Below are 15,000 nucleotides of genomic sequence, written 5' to 3'. Positions count from 1 at the left end.
CCGCGTGTGCTGTGCAGGCCCACGAGCAGCCCCTACGCCACGTCTGTTGGCGGCACAGAGTCGGACGGCGCCACCAGCTGGAGCGACGGTGGTGGTGGGTTCTCCAACACATACGGGCAGCCGCAGTACCAGACGAGCGCCGTGAACGCGTACCTCAACAGCGGCGTTGCCCCGGCCTCCTCCTACTTCAACGCCTCTGGCCGCGCATACCCAGACGTCAGCGCCTTTGCAACAAGTGAGTTCACATCAGTCAACACGTGTTTGTTTAAGGTGTTGTTTGTTTGTTTGTGTGTGTGTGTGTGTGTGTGTGTGTGTGTGTGTGTGTGTGTGTGTGTGTGTGTGTGTGTGTGTATGCGACATGATGAAATCGGCGTCGTTTGTGCTCCTTGACACTCTGTGCTCGCAGCCCTTACCACCACCCAAAACCCCTCACCATGACCGCCACCACCACCACCACCACCAGACTTTGAGATTGTGTTCCGCGGGGTGCCGATGCCTGTGAGCGGCACGTCGTGCTCCACCCCGACATTCGCCGGCGTCGTCGCCGCCCTCAACGACATCCGCTTCAACAGCAACAGGCCCCCGCTCGGTGCGAGTGTGGTTGTGTGTGTGTGTGGTTGTATGTGTGTGTGTGTGTGGTTGTATGTGTGTGTGACCTTGTGCGTGATGCATTGGGCGTGGCATACGCACGCCTAAACATATCTCCATCCCCCTCCCTCTCCTCCCTCCCTGCACAGGCTTCCTCAACCCGCTGCTGTACAAGTGGGGCGCCGAGAACCCGAATGCGTTCAACGACATCCAGCGCGGCTCCAACCCGTCCGGCCTCTGCCCGGGCTTCAAGGCCACCAAGGGATGGGTACGTTCTTCGTACATGCATGCATGTGCATCGTGTGTGTATTGTGTGTCTGTGTGTGTGTGTGCTTGTGCTTGTGCTTGTGTGTGTGTGTGTGTGTGTGTTGTGTGTGTGTGTGTGTGTGTGTGTGTGTGTGTGTGTGTGTGTGTGTGTGTGTGTGTGTGTGTGTGTTTGATGCGATCCAGTTCCGCACGACTCCTCACGCATTACCCCACGTGTTCCTCATCACCACCACCACAATACGATGTGCGATGTGTGCGTGCGTGCGTGCGTGTGTGTGTGTGTACATGCAGGACCCTGCCTCCGGCTGGGGATCACCCAACTTTGGCATCATGCGCACGCTCGTGTGAGCCATCATCACCAAGAAGATGACCACCAACGCACGCTGATGCAGTGATGTGGTTTTCCCCACCTTATCCCCTTCTCTCCTCCCTTGTTGTCTGTCTGTGCCAGCATGCGTACGCCTGTGTGCAGGTGCATGCGTGTTTCCATGTGTGCGTTGGTTTCTACCATTTCTCCCCACAATTACACACTCCCTTTCCCTTTTGTTGCGTCAAGAGCCCTTACAGTTCAATGATGAGGATGACAACAGTGGTGGGGTGATGTGACATGGTAGCAGCAGAGTAGCATGCGCATCACTCAAGCAGCACTCACACCAGCAGATGCACACATACCATCTCCAACCAGCTCTCTACTGACCACCACACCACATCCGCATGCCAGCGACAAACCATCTCCGCCTGTCACTGTCGTCAACCAAAAACCAGCCCGGCTTCCCACCAAACCAAACCATCAATGCTAGGTCCACGGCACACTCACAATCCCAAACCCACCAACATGTCAACTCTCGTTCACTCCTCAATCTGGTACTTTGCGTACTCGATGGGGTCGTAGTTCTCCCAGCTGCTGGCAGGGAAGATGTGTTTGTGCTTCTCGTACCAGTTGCGCGTGCACACCTAACGCGCGGGTGATTGTGGTGACGGGGATGATGGAACAAGTCGGGAAGGGGAAAGGATGGTGGTGAGGAGGTGAACGAAAGAATAGATGTGCAGCTAACTCGCAAACACATACGCGGAGGCATGCACGCAAATACGAGGGCACGCGTTGTACCTTGCCAATATGTGTTTCCTTCTCGATGGTGGCATCGCTCCGCACACTGATGATGACGACGACGACAACGATGTGTGAATTGGAGGCGACAGGCACGTGAGTGGTGAGAAGGTGGACAGAAGGTTGAGACGTGATGCAGACGGGAGCTGCACAAACACACACAGACACATACACACACAAACGCAAGTACACGCAAGCACGCAGACACACACACAAAGCCGCAAACACAGACACACAGACACACAGACACACAAACAAACAAAGCCGCAAACAAACACATACACATATTCAGAGCCGCCAACACATGTGTGTGCGACGAAGCCAACTCACTGCACGTCGACGATTGCCTTCTCGTCAAACAGCGGTCCCGTGCGAGCGCGCGCCTTCGTGACAATGAGGTCATAGAAAGTGTAGTGCTGTGGGACAATGGTATCCTCCTTGATGTACATGAGCTGATCAGATGTCGTCGACTTGAGGTCGTTGAAGTCCGGCCGCAAATCTTTGAGCGCCGCCTGTCAGCCGCAGGCGCAGTGGTTGTTGTTGTTGTTGTTGTTGTTGTTGTTGTTGTTGTTGTTGTTGTTGTTGTTGTTGTTGTTGTTGTTGTTGTTGTTGTTGTTGAGGATGGGGGTGGTGGTGAGATTATGAGGTGGTGCACGGTGAGCAGCGGAAAGGTACGACACTGGGCACAGGACACATGTGTGCGACAAGGCTGTTGCTTCTTCGTTCATGATGGCGACATGTACAATGGCATCGCATGCATCACCATCACCACGACCATCACGGCCAGCACTGACATCGTCGTCATCATGACAGGCTTGCTCACCTGTAGGAATTGGCCCACAGTATCGCCCTTCTTGACCTGAACCGTACGACTGCACACACACACACACACACGCACGCACACCGCACACAAAACCAGGTGAGCGCGAGTGGTTGGACAAAGAGCATATGTTGAACAGCAAGCAAGGAGGCATGCAAAGGTTGTTGACGTGTCTCGCACATGTGTACAAACACATGTACACAGACACAAACACAGACACAGACACAGACACAGACACACAAACACAGACACACACACACACACACACACACACACACACACACACACACACACACACACACACACAAACACACGCGCGCGTACCGGTGACCAGAGCCGTCCCAGTACGAGTAGACAATCTCTGCTGGCTCGTTCTTGAGGGCAGCCTGCTTCTCCAGCCACTCCTTGCGCAATTCCTCTCGCTTCTTACGCAACTCCTCCTCCCGCTCAACATCCGGGATAAATGACGTGTCAACCTGCACGTGTAAGTGTATGAGTGTTTGTATGTGAGTGTGTTTGTATGTGTGTGATGTGTGCGTCCACATGCACACACGCGCATGTGTGCATTGACTGTTGTTGGGGCGACAGCTTGAGCACATCAAATCCAACATGTATCTTCCTCCAAAGGCACAGCATCCATCCCCACCCCTGCCCTCACGCACCTCTGGGTTCTTCCCAAGACGCTTGATGTTGTTGCCTGCCTTTGACTTGACCTTCTCAAGCACATCTGCATCACAATGGACAGGGTGTGTGATATGAGTACTTGCGGTGGGCAAGGTGCGATTAATCTGGGCAGAACATGAACCAGTGAGCATAACCCCCCCCTGCCACACACACACACACACACACACACACACACACACACACACACACACACACACACACACACACACACACACTCAGATATGCACACAGTGCAGGACGTTGTTTCACTCACCATCTGTGTCGCCTTCCTCCTCGAGATCAAATGAAAGAGCAACCTGTCAGAACAGAAACAGAAGTGCTTGAGAACACGATCCATAAACGCAAAGATGACAATACAACACACACACACACACATACACACACACGCACACACATACACCCTGCCTCGCGTGGCTGTTGCCGCCACGACTTGCCTTGGCCATTTTGCGGTTTTTCTTCTTCTTCTTTGCCTTTTGTGCCTTTTCAGCTTCCGCCTGTGATGGTGGAGGAAGCCATTGTTGAGCGTTTGTCGGGTGTTTGTGAGTTGATGCTTGAGCTTCAACCGTGCTCTCTCACACACACACATGTGTATGCAAGCACACATATCTACCCACACAACCACACACACACACACACACACATGCGTACGCAAGCACACATGCAGGCACGTACCACTTTGCGGGAGCGCTCCTCCTCGGCAGCCTTTGCAGCAGCTTTCATCTGCTCTAGGGTGACCAGACCATATGTCTTGGCTCGAATCTGCGCTTCCACGCTTTCATTCTCGGACGCAAACTAACCAAACGAAGCACACCTCATTGAACGGGTGAGAAGGCGGTGAGCAGCAAGAACACAATCACACAATCACACATCAGCACACGAACGCACGTATGTACACACACACACACACATATACACATGTCCACGCACATACACATATACACACACATGCACGCAGATGAGGGGAGGCCATGCGTCAAGAACCTTTGCGGCAATGTTGGCGTTCCTTTCTGACTGCTCTTGGATCTTCTTCCGTTTCCGCTCCATCTCCATGTCAGCCATCTCACGCTGGCGAATGTACGCCTTGGAGCGGTTGGCGTTGGCCCGGAGGTCCGACATGGCTGTCTGTTTGAGATTCTGTAGTCAGGAATCACAACAACAGAAAGAATAACAAGGAGCAGAGACACAAACGAGAAGAACGAGAAGAAGAAGAACGAGAAGAACAACTCAAGCACGGTGGTTGTCGTGGTCGCTCGCTTAAAGTTCGGAAGAATAGTGAATATCTCGCCACAATCTTCGGCAATTCAAGGCACACAACCGCAGCTTGTGTTTAGCACACCGTTCTTCTGAGCTCTCCCTCTCCTTCGTGCTGCACATTGATTGGCAGGTGACAATGGTGGACAGGGAGGGGCTGACGTACACGCGATGTTATTGCGAGGAGAACGTGTGGAAGCTGTTGCATGATGAGGCGCCAAGGATATCCGCTGGTGACGCTTACAACGCTTGTAACGCGGCGGCAGCCGTAAGCTGGGCGGCCTGCTTCATCTCCAACCCAAACAAGACAGTGGCAGTGGCGTGCCAGGCGGCATCGCAGGACGAGCTTGGCTTGGTGGTGTGGGACTACCACGTGGTCGCCATTGGACCAGACCCACAGACGGGTCAGCCAAGCGTCTTTGACCTCGACACAACGCTTCCTTTTCCCTGCCCAATTGAGGAGTACTGGCACAAGGCGTTCCTGACCGATTGGCTTCCGCCACGCCTGCACCCGATGTTCCGGGTCGTGAAGAGAGACGACTTCCTCGCCCATTTCTCCTCAGATCGTTCCCACATGCTGCGCGATGGAGACTACATTGCAGCGCCTCCACCATACCCACCAATCCAGCGCAACGGTACGTGTTCGTTTGTGGGATGCGTGCGTGTGCGCGATGAGTGTGTGTGTGTGTGTGTGTGTGTGTGTGTGTGTGTGTGTGTGTGTGTGTGTGTGTGTGTGTGTGTGTGCATGAGTGAGTGTTTGAGCATGTCTGCTTGTGTGTTCACCTGTGTGTGTTTATGTGAATTGTGTGCAAAGTAAGGCTATGCGACGTGCGATCGCATCACCACTGCGTGCAATCATCGTGGCGCACCCTCACACACACATACACACACGTTCACAAACACATACCCACACACGTTCACACACACACACACACAACACACACACACACACACACTCTCTCTCTCTCTCTCACTCACACACACACACACATCGACATTGGCCCCGCCCCGCCCACCATTCTTTCTTTTGTGTTATTGATAGGTGTTGCGACAAATCTCATGAAGTACATTGAAATGAGCCACGAGGACAGAGACAAGGGCGTTGTGTGTGCGACCTTGGATGCAGTCCTTGAGTATGTAGCCGGCGACGATGGTGATAATAGCAGTGGTGATGGTGGTGATGGTGATGGTGATGGTGATGATGATCATAGCAGTGGTGATGATGGTGGCAATGACAGCGATGATGCTGGTGATGATAGCGACGGTGATTATGATGGTCGCAGTGGCAGTAATGGCGGAAAGGGCTTGAATGAATGACAGTGACTTGCGCCCGCAGGCTGGAGCCCGGTTATGCTTAAAGCATCAGCATGTGCCCCAAACACACACACACACACACACACACACACACACACACACACACACACACATACACACACACAAGGTGTTTCTGTGTTATCGACTCGTGGACGCTGTTGTTCCCACTATCGTATTGGCTCGGCTGGTGCATTTGATTCATTAACTGATGCGATTAATACACGACAGGAGACACGCGAGAAGAGTTGCATGGTGCACGCAACAAGACGTGGGGGGGGGGAGTACAAACTGTGCAGAGAAATAGCGAGCAGGGAGGCAGAATAAGGGGTGGCAGTTGCAAGATGGGCTGGTGTGTGTTGGAGGCACACGCGCACATGGGGATAAGCGAACAAGCAGACGACACCCAGTCGCACAGAGGCACAAGTACATGTGACACATGCAGATGCCCACTCCCACACACATGTGAATCGTACACAACAGACAGAGAGACACAGAGAGACACAGCAGACGCACAGAGATACACAGGCGCAGACACACACACACACACACACACACACACACACACACACACACACACACAGACACACAGACACACAGACACACACACACACACACACACACACACACAGAGGCGAAGCAAGGCCTATGCGGTGGTGAGAGTCTCCTCTGAAGCGTCCTTGTCGCGATCACCACCGTTGCCATCCCAAGGCTGCGCATATGCGACGTCTTGTGCAAAGTCGTCATCGTCGTCATTCTCAAAAGCCTCCTCCTCCTCCTCCTCCTCCAGCATCTTTGCATAGTCGGCGACGTCGCGAATGCCGCTCGGCGACAAGTGCCACTCCTCCAGATGCAGGAAGTATCCGGCAACAAGCAGCGCAAGCGCGCCGAGGATGGTGGGGATGATGAGGGCCCAAGCGAGGCTGTTGCCTTTGAGCTCGGAGGCCCGGCTAGGGGCCCAGCACCGCACGCTGACTGACGGTTGGGGCGTTTGCGTATCAAGCAGGATGGGCGGTGTCAGCAGCTGGTCGATGAACAAGATCTCGGCCTCGGAAGTGTCCGTGGGCGTCGTGCTCTCGCCCTTCCACATCAGCACGAGCTTTTCTTTATCGTCGTGCTTCAGCAGGTACCATGCCTCGTCTGTGTGGCGGTATTCCAAGAAGATGGCGTCGCGCTCCTTTCGGAGCATCACCCTGCTCTCGTCAACCACGCGGCCTTTCACCGTGATAGGCACTCGCTCGGACACGCCCAGTGCCAGCGCCACGTCGCGTACGTTGTGCTGGATCACGCACTCCACAGTCTTTGGCGTCACGCACGTGCGATTGGCTGTTGGGGAAGCTGCTACTGCTTCCTCCACCTTAAACCCAACGCACACTGTCAGATTCTGGCACATGCACTCGCTTTGGTTAAAGAACTGCGTCGTTAGGTTGCACGCCGTTTCATTCTTGTCGCACTCAATCCCCTGCACCCCAACAGCAACGAGCATGCCAGCGAGCAGCACGCCCACTGCAGCCACAGCCATCGCCATGAAGGTCTTTGTTGTTGCTGTTCCACCACGCCTCATCATCATCAAAATGAGTTTTGTGTGGTTTTGTTGTTGTTGTTGTTGTTGTTGTTGTTGTTGTTGTTGTTGTTGTTGTTCCACACGTGATGTTGATGTGATGTGACATAGCTGTGTGGCTGGGCTTCATTGTTGTTCGTGTGACTGCAGCAACAAGAACTGCACCGCGAGTGAACCGGAACACGACACTTCTTGGAACAACAACGAACGACAAGAGAGAGAGAGAGAGAGCATGGCGAGCCGGGCTACAGACCACACACCGCACGACAACACACAAATGAATAACACACCACGCGTGCAAAGAGCTGTGACCCATGCATAACCACACATGGAACGCAAAGACGGATGCATGCTGGGATCAGGAATTTGCGGCGAGAACTTGACGGTGGACGGCACACAGATAGTCCACATACGACATCTGGTCTTGGTACTGCGCACATGATGTGCGAACGAGAGAGAGAGAGAGAGAGAGAGAGAGAGAGAGAGAGAGAGAGAGAGTGTGTGTGTGTGTGTGTGTGTGTGTGACAGTGAGCGTACGAGGTACTCAAAGTGCAAATCAGAATCGAAAATGCAGTTCAAGCATTCATCCAGACACACACACACACACACAGCAAACCTTGTCTTCGACGAGGAGTTTGCTGAAGTAAATGACGTTGGGGTCCTTCTGTTTGACAATCTGCAAACAGAACGCACGAACGATGGGCCATTGTGTCGCGTAGAGCAAGCAAGCACAAAAGTAGACAAGGTGAGGGCGGCAACAGTTGCAAGCACACACACACACACACACACACACACACACACACACACACACACACACACACACGAGCGCAAACACGAAATTACACACGTCCACACACATCCCCAATCCGACATTCACACCCACCTGAAGGTTGAGGCTGGTGCCGTATTCCGCGTTGATGGTGTCGACAATGGTGTTGAAGCGTTTGCTGAGCGGCGTGTCAAACTTGGGCAGTGCAGTCATCTGCACGTTGATGTTCTCAACGCAGTCCGCCCCAAACACCTGGCGATAGTGGCGGAGAAGAAGGAAGGTGAACAAACAAGAGCTCCTTCGCCAATCTGTCTCCCAGTCTACCGTCTACTTGGCATACGCACACACACACACACACGTACACACAGACACACAGACACACACACACATACACGTACACACAGACACACACACACACAAACACACACACACTGCTTCGCTCTCCCCCTTGTTTTCATGCAAGCAAGCGGGCACTGACCTGCTGCACGGTGGAGGCCGGGACGTTCTGGCCAACCCAGATCATCATCGTGGCGCCGTTCTCAACCAGGTAGATGCCATGCTCCTGCACATACCGCATCGACGGGCGAAGCACGTCTGGTGCAGGCAACGGTGCGAGAGGATGGGGGGGGAGGTTGGTGTTGGCGAAGGGTTGGAGTGAGCAGCACGGGGTGAGGAATGTGTTACGCACCTGCACACAGACAGACAGACAGACAGACAGACAGACAGACAGACAGACAGACAGACAGACACACACACACACACACACACACACACGTGCACGCACGCAAACACAGAACATCGTGGTCGCACCTGGGAGGCCCGTGGACTCTGGTGTGACGGTGTGCAGGGCATACAGGCGCGGGTAGAAGAAGGGGATGATGGTCTTGGGCGGCTGCGACAGCACATAATGCAGGCTCGTCACCCGCTCGTCTGGCCCAACGTCCGTGCCTGCCAGGAAGGTGTGGTGGAGATGGTGGTGGGATGTGTGCACGTGGTGAGATTTGAACAAAGGAACTACTAGTTCATGCACAGCAACAAGAGTACCACATCACAGCACACACACACACGCACGCACACACACACACATCAAAACACGACGCTACACACCTCTGCGGAATGCGGGCGAGCGGAGGATGGAGTTGACGTAGACGGGGAGCAGCTTGAGGGACTCCGGCAGCACGAGCTCACCGGATGCCGTCTTGGCAGACGCGCAGTGCTTGCGGTAGGCAGCGAGCACCGCAACCGTCTTGTTCGTCATCTTCGTGCGCAGCGTCGACATGGGCGCCTTGAACGCCTCCCGCACGTTCATCTGGTGACGGGGAGATGGTGTCGTTCGTCATGGTGGCGTTGGGAGCGTGAGGTGGGGGAGCGGCAACGAAAAGTGCAGCAGGTGCGGGCACGCACGAACCAACGAATGTGTGAATGCATTCAAAAGTGCAAACCCAATGCATTCAAGTTATGCACACCAGCACCACCAAGCAGCAGCATCTGTACGGCAGCACCTTTGGGAGCGCGGTGGTGAAGGCATCAATGTCGCCGGAGCGGAAGACCTCTGCAAGCTGCGAGGCCGTGCGCAGGCTCAGCGTATGCACACTGAACAGCACAGGCGGGACACGAAACACGGTTAGCGTGATGGACGTGGGGTGACCTTACAGGAAAGCAGAAAGCATGCTCCCGTGTACATGTCCGCGCATGCCAGCATACAATACGCACAAACATGGGCTCACAAAATGCACACTACTGCGCACACGCACAAATGCACACAAACACCACCACCACCAGCAGCAACTTGAACAACAAGAACAACAACAAGAACAACAAGAACAAGAACAAGAACAAGAACAAGAACAAGAACAAGAACAAGAAAAAGAACAACAACAACAAACGAGAACAACAACAACCAGCAGGTGCATACCGGATGCGGCGCTCGCCCATGGGGTTGGTGTAGAGGATGGCCACCTGGAAGTGGGCGTCCTTGCCCTCGGGCAGCTTGTCGTCGTGCTGCAACCGCACCACCAGGGACTGCTGCGAGTCAACGCCAGCAAGCTCAACATCCTGCGTGTTCTCCATAGTCATTGCGCCAAAGAAGTCGGTTGGCCGCAGGCCTGTGCTCGTGCGGACGCGCAGCATGGCCTCGCACCCGCTGTAGCGCAGGGCCGCGGTCACCGCGTCAGCAATGAATCGCGACCCGTGCACAGATGCGCGGAAGTACTGGTACCTGCGCCGGGTTGGTGACAGCGGTGGTGGTTAGTGAGGAGGTGGTTGGTGAGAATGGTGGTGGGTTGTGAAGATACGATGCCGGGGGGGGGGGGCGGCAAGTAACCCTGTTCATCCACCCATGAAACAAGCCACACCTACGCAAGCGCACACCACCAACACACACACACACACACACACACACACACACACACACACACGAACACACACACACGAAACGCAAAAGCACAGAACAGGCCAGTGTTTCCCGTGCACTGCACCAACCTGTAGATCTTTCCGCCGGTGTCGCGGGCGAGCGGGGCGATGGAGGCAATGTCCATGTACGATGTCGGGAAGGTAAACAGGTCGAAGCTGATGCCATATTTGATGGCGTCCTTGGCAGCCAGCGTGTAGTACTTGTCGCCAGGCGCCAGCAGCTTGTACTCCTTCTCGGTGCCGAGGAGAGAGTTGTCTTCGCGCTTCTTGAGGGCGCCCGGCCCAGCAGCAGGCAACCCCGTCAGCATCGACAGCACGCGCCCGCCTGCCGTGATGATGGCGATGGTGGTGATGACGATGACGATGATGATGATGATGATGATGATGATGATGATGATGATGATGATGATGATGATGATGATGATGATGATGATGATGATGATGATGATGATGATGATGATGATGGTGTGGATGGCGGTTCGTGTGTGTGTGTGTGTGTGCGTGCGTGTGTGTGTGTGTGTGTGTCAAGCGATGCGGCGCGTTATGTGCAGACAATGAACAAGCATGCACAATGAGGGCAAGCAGAACAGACCGAGCACCCTCCGTTGCACCACAGCACCATCACCATCACTACCACCACCATTGCCAGCAGCGTACCCGAGTCCTTGAGAGCGAGCATGGCTGCGCGGACGGCTGCGCCGTATGCCTGGGTCACCACGCGCGATGTGGAGAACATGCCCGGCAGCGAGTCAAGCAGCTGGTTGATCACAGCCGTCGCCTGACATTTTGGGACATGCACGATGGTTGTTTGGGGGGGGGAGGGTACAGTGTGCGTGAGGTGAGGGTAGAGGTGGAGTAACGCCAGTGGGTTTAAAGCAGCAGATGAATGGACAGACAGACACAAACAGACACATCACACCACATCACACACAGGTACACAGGCACACAGACATGCACATATGTGGCGCACCTCCCGTGCGTTGACGAGGAGGCCGGACTGGAGGGGCACGAAAATGTCCTGAATGTCGGAGACGGTCATCATCTGGGGTTGTGCGAGGGACGGCGTGAGGTTGTAGAAGTGCACCTCGTTGTCAAACGTGATGATGCCCACGCGGAAGGGCCGCCCCTGTGCTCCAAACTTCTCTGCGTGCGCCGCAATCGACTTGCGAATCGCCTGGCACGCGGCAGCTGGCGGTGGGTAGATAGGCGGGCGTTGGCACATGTGCGCGTGAGTGTGAGTGTGGGTGTGGGTGTGAGTGTGAGTGCGTGAGTGCGTGAGTGAGTGTAAGTGTGAGTGCGTGAGTGAGTGAGTGAGTGTAAGTGTGAGTGAGTGAGTGTGAGTTGGCTTGGGTGATGTGGAGACAAGTGGCCGAGAGCACAGGGAGCAACGCGTTGTTTTCGCGTGCGCCACGATTGCTTGCCAGCAATCAGATCAATAAACACCACCAGCAGCAATATGTCTGCAAGTTGTTGAATTGTACCGAGCATGCCGGTCTGCACAGAGTTGTAGGACACGTCAATCAGATACACAAAGCCGGGTGGCTGTGTGCACAATGGGACGGGATGGTGAAGGGAAATGAGTGAGAACGATGGTGCAGCAGCTCACTGACAAATGACACAGCAGTGTGCATCTCGAGAAACGTGTGTTCATGCACGCACCGCGCCAAAAGCCGATCATGCACACGTATCGCAACACACTGCGACTCAAGCTGAACATTCAAGCACACACACACACACACACAACACACATACACACGTGTGTGCTGACCTGTGGTGGGCGTGCGCAGTATGTGGGCGGGGCAGGAAACTCGACGGACCCTCTGAGGAGCTCTGGACGGTCATGGAGGTCGTGGCGGCGGCCAAGGTGGTCCAGGTTGCAGAAGTAGTGATCCGGCACGTCGTTGGTGTGGTCGCAAAAGGGGCAGCGCCAGCGGCGGCCGCCGTCAAGGAAGGCGACGGCGCAGCACATGTACGCCTTGCATCGGTGGCAGCGGATCGGGCCATCAGCACCGTGGTCGGCTGCAAGGGGGTGCAGCATGTTCGTGTTTTGTGTGTGTGTGTGTGTGTGTGTGTGTGTGTGTGTGTGTGTGTGTGTGTGTGTGTGTGTGTGTGTGTGTGTGTGTGTAACGGGCGAAAAAGTGCGCATGAGTACATGAGACACATGGATGGTCGTGGAGGAGAACAGCAAATAAAGAGCAACCAGGTGCAGGGATAGCCCCAAACAGCAGCAGCAGCAGCAGCAGCAGCGTGTGGTCGCACCTGTGGCGATGGGCTGCTCGCCTTCTGCGGGGTCTGCGAGCGGGTTGATGACCAGTGCCAACGGAATCTGAAACAACAGCAGCAAGACCAGGTGCAAGAGAGCAGTGTGAGGCACGAGTGTCAACAGAGAAGAAGCAAGCACCACAGTCATATTCACACCATCGCACACACACAACACACACAACACACACCCACCCACACCCACACCCACACCCACACCCACCCACCCACCACACACACACACACACACACACACACACCACACACACACACCCACGCACACCCGCAGGCACACCGACACCTGTCACAGGCGCACCTTCGAGAGCTTGAGGAGCTCCTTGGTGCAGGGGACGGCGCTGATGGTGGGACGGACGGCACGGAAGCTGGCGTTGCCCTCATCAACCACCCGCACGCGTGTGTTGGCGAGCGGCGGGTTCTGCTTGCTGCTGGTCATAAAAGGGGCGTCCCTGTAGCGGGCCTGGTCCTCGCGGGCCACCACCACAGGCGACGGCACAGCCTCGGGGTCGACCCCTCGCCGCTTCTGTGCGCGCGGCGGTGCAAGGCCGTTTGCGGGCTGTGCCACCCCCGGCATTGCTGCTGGCGGCTGTGGCCCCCTCATGCCACCACCACCACCACTAGCGGTAGCAGCAGGAGGAGGAGGAGGAGGGACACCGGGCTGCTGCGGTTGCAGTGGCTGCCCTGTTGGCGGCATGGTGACAGCGCCTGCCATGGGCGGTGGCGGCTGCACCATCCCCGGGCGCGTTGGCGGCTGTGTTGGCGGCACGGCAGCGGGTTGCTGCACACCCTGGCCGCCGTAGGGCTGCGTGGAGACCGGTGGCTGTGTTGGCGGCACGGCAGCGGGCTGGGTCATCCCATATGGGGTGGTCGGGTACTGGCGGCGGCGTCCACCCGCAGAGGCTGTTCGTGCAGGTGGCGCAGACGTTGGTGGGCCTGCTGGTGGCTGTGCCATTGATGTTGGTGGTGGCGCTGCCATTGAACTTTGGGGTGGCTGCATCGTTGGAGGCTGTGACATTGTCGGAGGCTGTGACATTGAACTTTGGGGTGGCTGCATCGTGGGAGGCTGTGACATTGTCGGTGGCTGTGCCATTGATGTTGAGGGTGGCTGCATCGTGGGAGGCTGTGACATGGTTGGAGGCTGTGACATTGGTGGAGGTTGCATTGCCCTTGGTGGCTGCGTCATGGGTGGAGGCTGCATTGTCCTTGGCGGCTGTGACACTGGGGTGGGAGGGGCGGCCATGGACGTTGTTGGTGGGGCCAGCATCGTCGGAGGAGCCATGCTGGGCGCAGCAGACTGTGCCGGCTGTGGGGGCTGAAGCCGCATGTTCTGCATGGCGCTCGTGGGCTGTCAACAGCGATGCGTGGTGCAAGTATGCATAAGATAAGACGTGTGATTAAGAGTGGATATGGCAGGGCATGGTGCGCGATGCTGGAGCCTGGAGAGCAAGCAACAGTGACAGCAGCATGGAGGAGCGCTCGTACCGGTTGTGAGAGCGGCGGTGGCTGCAGCGGGGGTTGCTGGTACATGCCAGGCTGTGAGGTTGCTGCTCACACGGGAAACGGTAGATAAAAGAGGGAGTAAGTCCAGATATGAGGAATAATTGAGTTGAGATGCAAGCACCAGTGATGTGAGTGAGTGGGAAATGGACAACGCAATCAAGGCAACACCAGCATGTCGTGCAACAACTGCTGGCAACGGCTTCTTCTTCGTGTCAGGCCACAGACAGACCACACACACACACACACAGACAGACAGACAGACACATACACACACACCGCCAAGGGAACGGAAAAAAGCAGCCAGGAATGTGCTTACGTGGACCCATGTTGCCTGGTGGCGGTGGGGGCTGGTATGACATGTTGGCTGAGGTGAACTGGCTGCTTGGTTGGTGTTCGCTGCGTTGGCAGTTTCAGGGGATGTGATGTGAGGTTGGTGTGAATAGATGGATGGC

The 15,000-nt window shown here is 55.6% G+C and overlaps 4 protein-coding genes across 4 annotated transcripts in view; 2 read left to right on the top strand and 2 right to left on the bottom strand.

Annotated features, from left to right (window-relative positions):
- Positions 1 to 1,396, top strand: part of PTSG_08634 (uncharacterized protein) — a 3,592-nt gene extending 2,196 nt beyond the window's left edge. The window contains exons 5-8 of the mRNA XM_004990367.1: positions 18 to 235; positions 464 to 589; positions 738 to 856; positions 1,147 to 1,396. Coding sequence (XP_004990424.1) covers positions 18 to 235; positions 464 to 589; positions 738 to 856; positions 1,147 to 1,203 — 520 coding nt within the window. The 3' untranslated portion in view covers positions 1,204 to 1,396. The remainder of the gene's footprint in view (positions 1 to 17; positions 236 to 463; positions 590 to 737; positions 857 to 1,146) is intronic.
- Positions 1,397 to 1,405: 9 nt separating this feature from the next.
- Positions 1,406 to 4,732, bottom strand: PTSG_08633 (uncharacterized protein). The gene is made up of 10 exons (XM_004990366.1): positions 4,449 to 4,732; positions 4,140 to 4,259; positions 3,902 to 3,961; positions 3,721 to 3,763; positions 3,446 to 3,510; positions 3,108 to 3,259; positions 2,787 to 2,835; positions 2,294 to 2,475; positions 1,964 to 2,009; positions 1,406 to 1,809 (listed from the first exon to the last, which is right to left on the bottom strand). The coding sequence occupies exons 1-10, from the start codon at positions 4,581 to 4,583 to the stop codon at positions 1,705 to 1,707; spliced, it is 957 nt and encodes a 318-aa protein (XP_004990423.1). The 5' UTR covers positions 4,584 to 4,732; the 3' UTR covers positions 1,406 to 1,704.
- A 29-nt stretch (positions 4,733 to 4,761) lies between these two features.
- On the top strand, positions 4,762 to 6,116 carry PTSG_08632 (WDYHV domain-containing protein containing 1). Its single transcript, XM_004990365.1, has 2 exons — positions 4,762 to 5,353; positions 5,761 to 6,116. The coding sequence occupies exons 1-2, from the start codon at positions 4,858 to 4,860 to the stop codon at positions 6,033 to 6,035; spliced, it is 771 nt and encodes a 256-aa protein (XP_004990422.1). The 5' UTR covers positions 4,762 to 4,857; the 3' UTR covers positions 6,036 to 6,116.
- A 559-nt stretch (positions 6,117 to 6,675) lies between these two features.
- Positions 6,676 to 15,000, bottom strand: part of PTSG_12763 (uncharacterized protein) — a gene marked incomplete at its 3' end in the record, with an annotated part of 8,605 nt that continues 280 nt past the window's right edge. The window contains exons 2-19 of the mRNA XM_004990364.1: positions 14,865 to 14,944; positions 14,531 to 14,592; positions 13,347 to 14,393; positions 13,031 to 13,097; positions 12,540 to 12,790; positions 12,253 to 12,313; positions 11,742 to 11,959; positions 11,429 to 11,549; positions 10,841 to 11,096; positions 10,275 to 10,577; positions 9,862 to 9,952; positions 9,467 to 9,668; positions 9,170 to 9,307; positions 8,838 to 8,953; positions 8,474 to 8,611; positions 8,207 to 8,266; positions 8,004 to 8,020; positions 6,676 to 7,714 (exon numbers count right to left, since the gene is read on the bottom strand). Of these exons, the coding sequence (XP_004990421.1) occupies positions 6,676 to 7,714; positions 8,004 to 8,020; positions 8,207 to 8,266; positions 8,474 to 8,611; positions 8,838 to 8,953; positions 9,170 to 9,307; positions 9,467 to 9,668; positions 9,862 to 9,952; positions 10,275 to 10,577; positions 10,841 to 11,096; positions 11,429 to 11,549; positions 11,742 to 11,959; positions 12,253 to 12,313; positions 12,540 to 12,790; positions 13,031 to 13,097; positions 13,347 to 14,393; positions 14,531 to 14,592; positions 14,865 to 14,907 (4,230 nt within the window). The 5' untranslated portion in view covers positions 14,908 to 14,944. The remainder of the gene's footprint in view (positions 7,715 to 8,003; positions 8,021 to 8,206; positions 8,267 to 8,473; positions 8,612 to 8,837; positions 8,954 to 9,169; positions 9,308 to 9,466; positions 9,669 to 9,861; positions 9,953 to 10,274; positions 10,578 to 10,840; positions 11,097 to 11,428; positions 11,550 to 11,741; positions 11,960 to 12,252; positions 12,314 to 12,539; positions 12,791 to 13,030; positions 13,098 to 13,346; positions 14,394 to 14,530; positions 14,593 to 14,864; positions 14,945 to 15,000) is intronic.

Source organism: Salpingoeca rosetta, assembly GCF_000188695.1.
Source record: "Salpingoeca rosetta unplaced genomic scaffold supercont1.24, whole genome shotgun sequence".
Taxonomy (NCBI): Eukaryota; class Choanoflagellata; order Craspedida; family Salpingoecidae; genus Salpingoeca; species Salpingoeca rosetta.
The sequence above is the reverse complement of the archived record's forward strand: the minus strand, read 5'-3'. Positions and strand labels throughout refer to the sequence as shown.